We start from the raw sequence: 13265 nt of genomic DNA on the forward strand, positions 1-13265 counted from the left end.
TAATACTTGTATTACTACCCACCTAGAAATATACACTTCTTCTAATAAGAATAGCTTGCATGGAAGCTCACCTGATAGAGTCGGAGGACCACGGTTCATGTCCAGTCATGAACTTAAAATGACATGTGACTCGACAGAGTCATGGAAGAGGCGTGAAATGATGTGGTTACTTCAGATGATGTGCTTTTTCAAACAATAATGTTTAGGTTTAGACATTGATGTGATAAGGATGTCTTTTTTAAATGTCTCATTTATATTTAAAGACACTATTGGTGGGTGCCTGGGTAGCTCAGCTAGTAGAGATGCTTATTACCACCCCTGGAGTTGTGAGTTCGAATACTGAGTGACTCAAGCAAGGTCTCCTAAGCAACCAAATTGGCCCGGTTGCTAGGGAGGGAAGAGTCACATGGGGTAACCTCCTCGTGGTCGTTATACTGTGGTTCTCGCTCTCAGTGGGGCACATGGTGAGTGCGTGGATGCCGCAGAGAATAGCATGAAGCCTCCACATGCACTATGTCTCCATGGTAATGTGCTCAACAAGCCACATGATAAGATGCATAGATTGATGGTCTCAGACTTGGAGGCAACTGAGATTCGTCCTCCGCCACCCGGATTGAGGCGAGTCACTACGCTACAACGAGGACTTAGAGCGCATTGGGAAATGGGCTGTCCAAATTGGGGAGAAAAAGAGGAGAACAAAAACACACTATTGGTTAGGTTCAGGCAAAAGTTTTAGGTTTAAAAAAAAAATCTAAAATTCACCTTAAAACTATGTGTGAACAAGACACCATTTTTCTTGCTTTTGGCGCTCCCAGCTGGACATTTCACTGGAAACCTGCAGCCAAATGTGTTATACAGCACGTAAATTTGAATTGCAAAAGGGTTGTCATGTTCATGTAAATTTCACGAGACCAGGCTGGAGAGTTTTCATAAACAATTTATTACTGGTATATTAAAAATAGCACATGGGGATTTCTGTAAACATTTTTGAGTGATGACGAACAGCAAAGAATATCCAGCCAACTTTGGATGCATGCTGAAGTTTAAAAAGTTGTAAACATTTCTGTCTTCAACTCACGAGTCATGAGAAAATCTGTGTATTGACATGGGCTTTAAGAAATTTATTGGACAAAAAATAAAAAAGGCTTCTAATATTATTACGATGTAAATCACAGTGTTGCTTAATTTTATATCGGAAACAAAATCATTGTGACTTTTTTTTGGTCACAAAATTGATTAAGATCGAAAAAACGTATATAAGGGCAATAATTATAGGCCAAAATATATAAACTAATGCAAATAATTGTGAGACATCAAGATGCTTTTCTGAGTAACAAATTAAGATAATGATTATTCAAAATAACCACTTTAGAAAAGGATGCTCCATTTCCTGTTCATTTCAATTACATTTGACATTTAATAACTTCTCAATTATTGTAGTATTCTACACACCGATCAATCTCCATTGTGATCGGACTGGTCAATGTAAGCCTGTTTTGAACATGTTCAGTTCCCCTCACTTAAGAAAAACAATGTGTTTTATGGGGGGCCTTTAGCCTATGCAACAGGGGGGCCTTCTACCCCAAATACTATCCGTTGACTTATTGGACAGTTTTTTTAAACATTTGATTGAATCTCCTTGAACAAAACTAAAATAACAGCTAAGTATTTTGTCTCAAAATAGATGTGATAATTTCAGGGATTTTCATTAATTTGTAACATTTAAAAATGATTAAATATTCGATTAAATTGCCTCAAAATCAACCTTTAGACATTTCTCGCTACGATCTCAATATTTTGCAGTGCATAGTGACAAACGGGTGTTTAGGAAAGTGCTATGAGTGTTTTTGTTGTTATTTAGTGTTTTGGAGACAATCAGATCAACTGTGCTTTTAACCTTGGGGGTCCTTTTATCCCCAATGTTATTATCCTAATTTTACTCAGCCTTAGTTTGTGCCATTGGTGCAGTGCACAGCTAGTTTGTCAATATATTTTTAACCATATCTTTAAAACAGTCTTTAATGTTTCATGTCATAAAATTATTATTTTGTTTAAGAGACACAATGGTATTAACATGGGGTTATATTTTCCAAAGTCAAGGACAAGAATTTAATTGAAGCACAGCTCCTTGGGATTAGTTGTTTCTGAATGTACAAAAAATTATAAAAAAAATTGCTGGAGCAATTTCACATCTCTTGAGATTTTTATATACTTTTTTTTTTATGTGAAACAACATATTATTACCATTGAGAACTTTCATGCTGTGGCCTATATTTGGGGGGTGTTTTTAGCTCCCTGTAAAAGGCTTATTTGGACAAAAATGCCTACTTAAATTGTGGCTGGAAAATATGACTTGCATACCCTTATTCAATGTTTATTTTGGTGGCTTTTGCTTACTGCTTTCCTAATGGAAATCAGAAGGTTCTCAGGGTAGTAGTAACAGTTCATCGGGTAATTGAAAATGTAGCATCATTTATTATGTATTACAGAAATGAGAATTTCACTTAATGTTAATTAGGAAAATTTGCTTTATTGTCATGCAAATCAAATCTCATAATAGGGTCTTTAAAATAGCTTAATTTTCTTTTAGCAAAATAGCTTTTAAATAATATATAATGTTTTATGTTGTAATATTATGCAATATGGTTAATATTTTATCAGCATGGGGTTGTCATTTTTTAATGTCAAGGGCAAGAATAATTAGAAAAATTATAATTTAGTATGCAACATTACTGCAATGAGAAGGATTTCTTGAATTAATGAGGAGGAAAATGTAATTAATTGTCATGCAAAATAATATCATAGAGCAAAATATTGTCCTAAAGGAGCCTTAACTTCTTTAAGCAAAAATATATTTAATTTTATGATTATTGTTATTATTTATTTTGTATTATTTGGGGTGAAATATGTCCTTCTTTGGGTTCTTTGGTTAATAATAATGATACAAATAATAATAGTTTTTCTTAAAGCAAAATATAATTTGGCCTTTAAAGGGAAAGTTCTCCCAAAAATGCCAGATGTGTGTAACTTTCTTTTTTTCTGCAGAACACAAATGAAGATTTTTAAAAGAATATCTCAGCCTTAACTTTTAGACTATAAATTTAATAACTTAAAGATTTATAGTTAATAAAAGGACTTAAGTATTGATTTGTTTTTCATCCACACCTATCATATTGCTTCTGAAGTCATGGTTTTAACTACTGGATTTTATTCTTCCTTTGTGTGCTTTTTGGAGCTTATAAGTTCTGGCCACCATTCACTTGCATTGTGAGGACCAACAGAGCTGAGATATTCTTCTAAAAATCATTTGCGTTCTGCAGAAGAAAGAAAATGATACATGGGGATGGTAAATGAGAGAATTTTCATTTTTGGGTGAACTAACACTTTAATTATATTTAATGATTTATCTCGTAATATAATGCAAGATGGAGATTTTCCAAGCTTCTTGGAGAACTTGCCGCAACTTGTCTCAATTGCTCCTGTTTCTTCATGAGATCCCAGACTAATTTAAATTCTGTCGAGATTGCTCTGTGTGGGTCATGCCATCTGTTTGTAGGTCTTACACCTGGGACATTTGCCCTAGCGCCACTAGAGGTCGCTAGGTGTATTTAAGACTTTTAGTTTGAAGTTCGGTGTACTTCTTGTCTTGTCAGGTGATATCCTTCTTCCCTCATATTCATGTGTCCTGTTCTCGATGGTTCATTTTCTTGTTAACTTGTATCAGTTCTATCAGGATATCACATTAGCTTAAATACACCTAGCTGTTATGGAAAGAAATTGATACTTTTATTCACTAAAGTGGCATTAAACTGATCACAATGTATAGTCAGTTAATAATGTGAAAGATTACTATTACAATTTGAAATCAAAAATCCTCCATGTGCAGCAATGACAGCTTTGCAGATCCTTGACATTCTAGCTGTCAGTTTGTCCAGATACTCAGGTGACCTTTCACCCCACACTTCCTGTAGCTTCCTGTTCTTCTCTTTACTGTTGTACGTGAAACTGGTGTTTAGCAGGTAGAATTCAATGAAGCTGTCAGCGGAGGACATGTTTTCTCAAACTAGAGACTCTGATGTACTTATCCTCTTGTTTAATTGTACATCTGTTCTTTCACATCTCTTTTTGTCCTTGTTAGAGACAGTTGTCCTTTATCTTTGAAGACAGTAGTTACACCTTTGTATGAAATCTTGGGTAATTTCAAGTATTGTATAGCCTTCATTCCTTAAAACAACGATTGACTGACGAGTTTCTAGAAGAGTTTCTTAAGACATGCCAGTCTATTGCATACTGTAGCCACTCAAAAACAAACACAATGTTCAGCTTCATTTAATGAACCAGATTGCTTTCAACTGTGTTTGATATAATGGAAAGTGATTTTCTAGTATCAAATGATCAGTTTAGCATGATTACTCAAGGATAAGGTGTTGGAGTGATGCTGCTGTCTAGATTTGATCAAAAATGACTTTTTTCAAATAGTGATGGTGCTGTTTTTTACATCAGTAATGTCCTGACCATACATTGTGATCAGTTGAATGCCACTTTGGTGAATTAAAGTACCAATTTCCTTCCGAAACAACACAATCTGTACATTATTCTAAACTTTTGGCCACCAGTGTATATTCTGTACTTTATCAAAAGGAATATTTGTAAATCTAAAATGTATATTTCCTAATGACATGCTAAAGCAGAAGATAAGACATAACCATCTGTTTCATGTGATTCCCCCTTAAAGTTATTGCAGAGTGTAGTAATATTCTGCCTGTGATGGGAACAAAGCGCCAAGCTGTCACACCAGAAAAGAAAATGGTTCTATCAGTCAGCACAGAACCCTGATCGGACCGGACTCCGCTCAAAGCCACCTGAGCGCTGAAACTCTCTCGCACCGACATTCTGTCTGAATGAGCGAGAGAAAGACAGAGAAAGCGCACTACAGCATAAGAGAGTGCAGACTCACTTCCCGAGCACCTTTCCAAACATGAAGCCCTGTTAAATCCACTCAAACATGTTCCTTCCAACATCTGCTGACAGCCATTCCAGATTAATTACTATCAGACGCCCGTATCTGAGATGTTTTCTATGTTTTCGGCCATAGACTGATGAATGGGAAATTTTTGGAAGCTGAAAATAGAAACTATCTTTGCCCTCTGACCCCAACGGTCACTCCATCTGTCTCCAATAATGTGAAGGTGGGGGTGACAGTGTGGCAGAACGCCCAGGGCGGGTACTGATGAGAGTGCAGCACTGGGGGCGGCAGGAAGATTGGGTAGGGGGCATGCAGATTTGCCCTGTGGTTCTCTACGTGGGCCGAAGCCCTGCAAAGCGTTTGAAATATTAATTTGCTGTCAAGAGAGTTTCTTCACCGGCTTGACTCTCTGGTAATGCAGTTTTGAAACTTTTCGTGCACAGTGGTACAATTTTGTAAGGCCAGAAACATACTTAACACAAGTATACTTGTGCCAAATCATCCAAGGTTTTTGATTGTGATTGGTTCACAGCTTATGTAAGCAGGGAGAGCACAGACACATTTCCTTAGGGTCTTCCATATGTTCTTTTCCCAGTTTCCTCCTCTGTGGGTTGTCTAAATATTCCCTGATGGTCCACCATCATCTGCCTTCCTCAGATGTTTGGCTTAACACACAGACTCACCACATTTTCCACGATTTACATAATTTACATAAGTCCTAGTTTAATGTTAACTACCACTTTGAATAACAAATACAATGCCAAAAAGAGTCAATTCTGGTTTGTCATACACTCGTGGTTTTATTCTGTCTGGGTCGGTGTCAGATTATAATCGGTGATGTGACTTTTGACACATTTCAAAACTGACCTTAGCTGAGAATTTGTAACTCAAACTGTTATGCTGCACTGTCAAAACTGTTTTACACTAAAGTTGACAAATGTTCTCTTTAAATAACAGCGCTTAAGGCGGAGTTTGCCTCCAGGGCTTTTGAGACGGATTTCTTCCACGTGGACCACCACCACCTCAGCCACGGGCCTGCCGACACTTGAACCCGGGCCGGTCAGGCGAGACCGCAGTGCCAGCATCAAATCAACTCACGATGGCCCTTCCAGCAGGTAACAAACTCCCTCCACAGCATACGTGGCATAATGTTGATTAGCACCAAAAATAAATTGGTAAACTTTTCCCTCGTATATTGAAATGGAAAAGTACATTTATGGTTAAAGGTGCACTCAGACATTTTTTCCTCATTAAAAAGTTTTACTCTTAAAGAAATGAATTGTAATTTTGAAACATATGTATAAAATCATGATCACTCACATGAGATGAGGACTCTAGTTAGATCAGTAATCTTATAAAAGCTGTTTTATTCTACACGGGGCAGGGGCTCCCTCATGGGGGCTGCCATTTCAGAGTCACATGACCAGCTGAATACTACTCTCAGCTAAATCTGAGTAACTCTCTTGTTATTGGACACTTTCGCTCTTGGATTATATTAATCATGGCTGATTGTGAATAATGTATTTCTACAATGGCATCTGTAACTGGAAACTTGATTTCAGGGATTTTCATGCATTATGGCATTTAATAGATTACAGAGATTTCCAATGCTACATTGTCATGACAAATGATTCGTAAAATTGTGCATAACTTTTCACTTACAAGGTTAGCAAATGATTTAATCACACATGTTAACATGTATATTTGCACCTTGTGACTCATTTGTAAACAATGTGTATTTTAACGTTGAGGAACTGGCCCCATTATCTTACCTTACTGTAAATACAATTTTAGCTTTTTTGGGATGAATGTTGTTTTTCGCAGTAATCAGCATAACACTGCAAATGATGTTCGATTCAGCTTAACTTGTATTGAACCCAGAATATTCCTTTAATCCTCATGGAGTAACATGAAGTAAGGTTATGCCTCCTACACGCTACATGACTTTCAAAGACGTCGCATCGTTGTACCGTTCATATTATACAACTGTCTGTCTTGTCATACGAGGAATCGGTTGAACACATTACAAAACATTTCACTATTGACGAATCCCCGACGACTCTGCCTGGACTCCAAATTACGTTTCACAACAGAACACACGCAAGAAGTGATATGAGATATGAAAAAAGAGCATGATCATATGTTATGCATTTCAGAATATGATGTGTATGGCTTTAATCATATATTTTATTGGTTACAATATGAAAAATGACCTCCTACTGAAAAATCGACCTATTTGCTTACCTGACTGTCCAAGAGAATTGGCAATTTCTCTCCAGCTCTTCTCTTTCTCTACCCGGCTGTGGTAGAGTTCAGATGAAAAATAAAATATTCACTGGTGCTCGTGCCAATGTTCCACAAATTTTTCCTCCATTTCTTCGGTCCACTGAGACTTTCTTGATACCGCAGCCATGCCTATTGATGTTCTGTTGCAGGTACATCAGGACTCCTCCCACTGAAACTTCCTGTGCCCCATTTCTTGCTCTGTCATTGGCTATTGGTCAACGCTGCAGTTGTAATCAGTCAAAACACATTTCACATTGCAAGATTTGGAGTCGCAGACGGGTCCACATATTTAACATTCCAGATGTCTCGCTGACATTGGCGATGCGTCGGCGCTTCTCTCAAATTGTGTCTTTGATAATTCTTACATTGCGATCGTCGCTCCCGAGAGCGAACTCCGATTTGCCTACGGTTTCATGCTTTTGTCGCCAATCTCTAGTGAAAATCGTGTGTAAACTCGCCATTACAGGGGTCATAACATGCCTTTTTTATTATTATTTAAATATGTTCCTTGATGTTCACTTATAATATTAGTAATTTTTTTTGCACCAAAAAAAACCATATATATATATTTGTAAAACATGTCCTTTTTCTACCGTCATTCTGACCCTCTGTCAGAAATGCTTAAAATCCATTTATTTTTGTAATGCGTGTTGCTGGTGTTATTGTGCATTATTCATCAGTGCACATAATTTAAAAGAAAAATGTGTCGTCTTAATCATTTATCCAAATGTAATACTTGCCTAGAAATGACTTTCCTTTTCGACTGATAAAAAGACAAAATCAAAAAAATAATTCCAAGTTGGATGTCCTGTTTCACTCAGAAATAAAAATAAAACCGGTTGCTAAAGTTGTTTCATGTTGACTTTGTGTGGTGAGAAAATACACTCAACAATGCATACTTTCTGAAGTCCTCGGAGTTTCGGAATTCGTTTGATACCACTTTTATCCATTTGCCCTTGGTTTTGTTTTGTTTGTCATCATTGTCTTGTGTTTTATAGTGTTTTGTCTGAGCACAGCTGTTGTATGTCTAATTTGAGCGCTTGAACTTTCAACAGTGAGTCTTACAAACATTAGTCTCAATGTTTGATTTCAATTTTAGAATGTCCATCTTTGGGCATTTCTCCACCTCTATATCTCTTATTTCAGTTTGAGTTATAGAGCGCAACTAAAGTTCAGCCCATTAATACTGATATCCAGATAGCCATCTGCACTGTGTAGACAGCGAGTTTAAAGAGACACTAGAGTGAGCCTTGTGTTTAGATTCGGAGCCTGTCCAAATGAAAGCGCTGGTTGAGAAATAGAGGCTCACATGATGGAGGAGTGCCTGTGTGACCATGTTGATGCTGGTTTGTAAAGTGGCAGGTCTCCTGCACAGCGTCCTAATGGATTATGGTGGAGTGTTCCCACAGCTGGGGTCCTGCTCTGCTAAATTCATTGTAGTTGGCAGGAAAATTCAAATCTGAACTCTTCTCCAAAAATAAGCCACTTCAACTTTTTTTTAAGCATGGAAAGTGCTTTGTGAACGTACTTAATTTTACAAGTATCCCCTAGGGTAGAATGGGGTAGGATATGCTGTGTTGTGTAAGTTAAGGTACATGCAGGCTTAATAAGTGTCTGTACATGCACATTCTAGAGTAAGGACTGCTGTAAATAACTGGTTATGCTTTTGCAATAGTATCAGATGGCAGGACTTCCTTTTTAATAGTGAGTATATTAATACTTGCAATTTTCAAGGATCTCCTGGGGGGAAGGGGGTAGGATGTCATATTGTGTACATTTAGTTGAAGTATTTTTCACATGGACACAATTACAGTGGTCTATAGAAAGAAACAGAACAACACCTCTTCCGGGTGCCATATAAGGAATGTTCTGGGTTTAATACAGGTTAAGCTAAATCGACAGCATTTGTGGCATAATGTTGATTGCTACAAAAAATAATTTTGACTCACACCTTTATATAATGTATAAATATAAAGAAAAATGTGGTTATAATACTGGCACTTATAATGGAAGTGAATGGAGCCAGACCATAAACGACATTAAGACCAGAAACATGTATTAAGAAAGTAAATAGGGTCAATTTTGATTTCATGTTTCATGAAGTTTTACAAGAAACCATGAAATGAAAAACTTGTTCTTTACTGTTTTTCAGTTTGGTGAACAGTGACTCATGGAACAACACTGTGATGCTCACTATCTCCAAGAGCAGGTCCATGTCTGCTTCATATGCTGCCCCAGCTACCAACCACATCTATAGCAAAAGCCGAAGAGGTAAAGCACCCTGTTTTTTTGTGCATGTTAAAAGAAGGTAAATTGCCTTTGGCAGTGCCTGTGTGATGTGTCTGCTCTCTGACAGGTTACCCTTCCAACATCTCACCTTTGGTGTCACCCTGCCACTCCCCCCCAGCCCAGGGCACGCCGGTGAACAGCCCCACCACCAAAACCCCTTCAGTGGAGCTGCCTGACCCAGAGCTACCGCAGGAGGACAGAACCCCACCACAGAGCCCCCACAAAGCCTTAACGCACAGTCAGAGTGCACCCAGCTCCAGTACGACACAGTGGGCACCACCTCCTCTCTGTAGCAGGTAGAAAGCATTCAGTTTAGTACTATTGCTCAAACTTAGGATTCGGGATTTGTGCAAACCCCTAAACATACGTATTAAACTTTGGTACATAACTCATCCCACACTGTTTTTTCTACGGACACTAATAACACCTCATAATTTCCACCACACAAATCTTGCCCCTAATAAAGTTTTTCAAATGTTAGTGTAATTGTTCACCAAGTCATACAAATGTATCAGTGAAGAGCATACTTGAGATGAAAAATCAAGGTAAATATCACTTGTTATCAGAATATTTTTATTGGACGTCATTTCCAATCAAGATGTAATTTTGCCAAATTATGTGAAAATATTATTTAAATTAAAAAAGATTAAAAATGTCATTGACACTGATTTCCATCAGTGTCATTTGGTTAGTACATGATAATCAAGAGTGTTTCCGAGGAAAAAAACATGTGAATGAGAGGTCAAATGTGTTAAACAGAGCTGAGAGTTCTTTGCTTATCTAGTCTATGCTTATTGGTTGCTGAGAGAATTTCAAATTAGCCCAAATATTTCAGAGACTAGCATACAAGGAGCAGAATCTGTGCAGAATTATTGCCGAAATCTGTAGGTTACAGAATGTTGGTTGTGCAGATTCCATGCAGGCCTACTAATGAGTAATTTTAAGAGTTAATATTCATTTGAAGCACAGTTTTTTTAAAGCTGAACCTACATGTTTGCTTTTTCCAAAGATGTTCTGCAACAGCAGCCTGAAGCTTCGGGCCATTACGTGGTCACTAAACAACCACTGATCATTAACTGTGAAAAATCACCAGCATTGTGTCTAAATATTAACAGAACGACGTCCATGCTCACATCTCTATCTGTCCTCCCTCTCTCACATGCTGTCTCTCTGTTTCACTAGCTGTGATCAGTAATGCCCTGGCGCTGAGACAAGGTCACCGTCCCCTTTGCCTGTAATGAATGCTGGGCAAAAAGGATCAGCGTGATTAGGTTCTGTCTGTCCCGCTAATTCACACAGCTAAACTAAACAACAGTGACAATGCCTGCTCCAGAGCGCCTGCACACCGATACACAAGATATGATCAGGGGTTAGTCACCCGGAGAGGACTTCTCTCAATTATAATGCAAAAATATTAATATATGCATTAGATTAATACATATGAATCAGCTGTTTCCTTGCAGTTCTTTGTGAAATTCATAAAGCGTAAAGACGTGATTTCAGTGCTTATAATCAGGGCTCGAGTTGAGGGGGACGTGAGGGGATGACATCCCTCTTGTTGCAAGAAATATGAAAAGCATCCCCCATGTAAAACCACCATCCCCTCTTACAATCCCCTTTAGATCAATTGTGCTATGTATTACTTAGAACTAATCATGCAAGTCAAATATTACATTTTCTATGTTTGATAAATAATCCCAAACTTCCTTTACTACTTCAGTTATTGGGGTAGAAAATATGCGTGTCTGTGACAGTTGGACGAGTTATCTAGAAAAAACCCTTTTAACATAACATGGATTCTTTTCACAAGATTCATCATAAAATACAATAACAGAGGGAAACAGGTGCATTTTATGGCCATGTGTCCTAAGGGTCAATGATGAAGTGATACTAATTTTTGTCCAGATCTATTACATTACAAATACATAACAAAAATGCAATTCAAACAAACCATTTATTACTTGACTACACCACTTCTATGAAGAGCATGTTTTCAATTTCTGAGTTTAAATTCATACGGATATTTTTTGTGGGGCTTAAATTAAAATATGTCATGTGGTGTCCGGAGACCGTAAAACAAATGGTCAAAGTCTCATTAAAAGCTAAAACATTGCCATTGCCAGAATAATCTTTTACTATTATTTCTGAAAAAATAAAATAAGCATTGAAACGATTTTAAAATATGATTATATTCAAAAATGCTTTTGTCCACCAAATCACGGTCATGGTGTAAGTAACATGTAGGTAGCCATTTTGTTGTTTATGTTGACCATAAAATACATAAAACAGAGCGGACACCTTAATATCCTCAAGGATGAGCACAATGTTTTAAAAAACATCAAATATTATTTTTATGAAAAGGCACATTTTGTTCAAATTATGTTGTGTAACCCTGAGAAAACGATCTTTTTGAGTCAAAAATTCACTATATTTTTATATAAAAGTATGTACCTTGCCAAATTAGTTTGAAAAGCTTTTAGAAATGAATGATTCAGTTTATACTCTCATGTATTCAAGATGCAACGAAAGTATTTAATAATTTGAAAGTTTTAAATATTTTTGTAAAAAATGCTCTAATGTTTTTTTTTTTTTTAAATGTATGAAATCAGATTCACAAAGATTAGATTTCCGAGAATTTGACACAAGTGTTCTTAGCTATATTTTTAAAAGATTGATTATTTTAACACCTTGGACTACCTTATTTGTCAATGACCCATAAGTATTAGACACATTTTTGACAACACCATCTCCCTTGAATTTATTTTACAAATTGACCACTGCTTACAGTGATACATCTTCTTATTCTTAAATGCATGTTCTTAGTAAAAATCAACAAAGAAATTGTGTTTGTATTATTTAATATTTATTTAATTTATTATTATTATTTAAATGCACTATTTGTTTGTCAAAGTATTGGAGTCAAAGCATTTTTCCTATTATTATTATTATCATAATTATCATTATTGTATAGCACTTTTTGGTGAAATAGTTTTAAAATAAATTAATATTAGTGAAATATATCTTTTATTTGATGTATTATTATTACATGTATGCATTTGGCAGATATAATTAGATATATTAGTGATTAGTATATTAGTATATTATTAGATATAATTTATGTGTTATTTTAATTATTATTTCAAATGTTCTCTGGTTGTCAACTTGTTTCTTTATTTGTTATTTTTATTGTAATTTTTATATTTTGCACTTTTTGGTTATCAATAATCAAAGCATTTTTTATATTATTTTATTATATTATTATTATAATTGTATAGCAACTTTTGTTGAAACAAATCTGAAGTTACATTTTTGAAATATGAAATATAATATTGGGGAAATACATTTTGAAATACGATATATTATTATTATTTAAATGCACTCTTTGGTTGTCAAGAGTGCTTCAATAAAGTACAAGTCAACAATTCGCATCATGGGTACGCATAGCATAGTACACAGAAAATGCACAGAGTAATGGGTAACAATGACAAAATAATCATCACAATGAAATCCAAGAATAAGAATTGTTTTCTTCATGTGTTTTGTTCCAGCTGTGGACGACCGTATAGTAAACTGAGACATGGTGATGGATCTATAGACATGGGGGACAGAACCCAGCAGTCAGGTAAAGCTGATCTCAAGTCTGTCTGTGAGCATGGCCATCGCTGAATTAGCATTTAGATGCATTTCATTTATATCCATTTTGCTGTTCACTGTCATAATACTG

At 36.2% G+C, this 13265-nt stretch overlaps 1 protein-coding gene across 5 annotated transcripts in view; it reads left to right on the top strand.

The window, feature by feature from the left end:
- LOC127638910 (cGMP-inhibited 3',5'-cyclic phosphodiesterase 3A-like) overlaps positions 1-13265 on the top strand; it is a 123922-nt gene that overhangs the window by 90566 nt on the left and 20091 nt on the right. For 4 of the 5 annotated variants that reach the window (XM_052120663.1, XM_052120659.1, XM_052120660.1 and 1 more), the window contains 4 exons: positions 5924-6081; positions 9405-9523; positions 9609-9837; positions 13090-13163. In XM_052120663.1, the coding sequence (XP_051976623.1) occupies positions 5924-6081; positions 9405-9523; positions 9609-9837; positions 13090-13163 (580 nt within the window). The remainder of the gene's footprint in view (positions 1-5923; positions 6082-9404; positions 9524-9608; positions 9838-13089; positions 13164-13265) is intronic. The other variant, XM_052120661.1, reaches the window with a different exon arrangement.

This window comes from Xyrauchen texanus, chromosome 47 (assembly GCF_025860055.1).
Source record: "Xyrauchen texanus isolate HMW12.3.18 chromosome 47, RBS_HiC_50CHRs, whole genome shotgun sequence".
Taxonomy (NCBI): Eukaryota; Metazoa; Chordata; class Actinopteri; order Cypriniformes; family Catostomidae; genus Xyrauchen; species Xyrauchen texanus.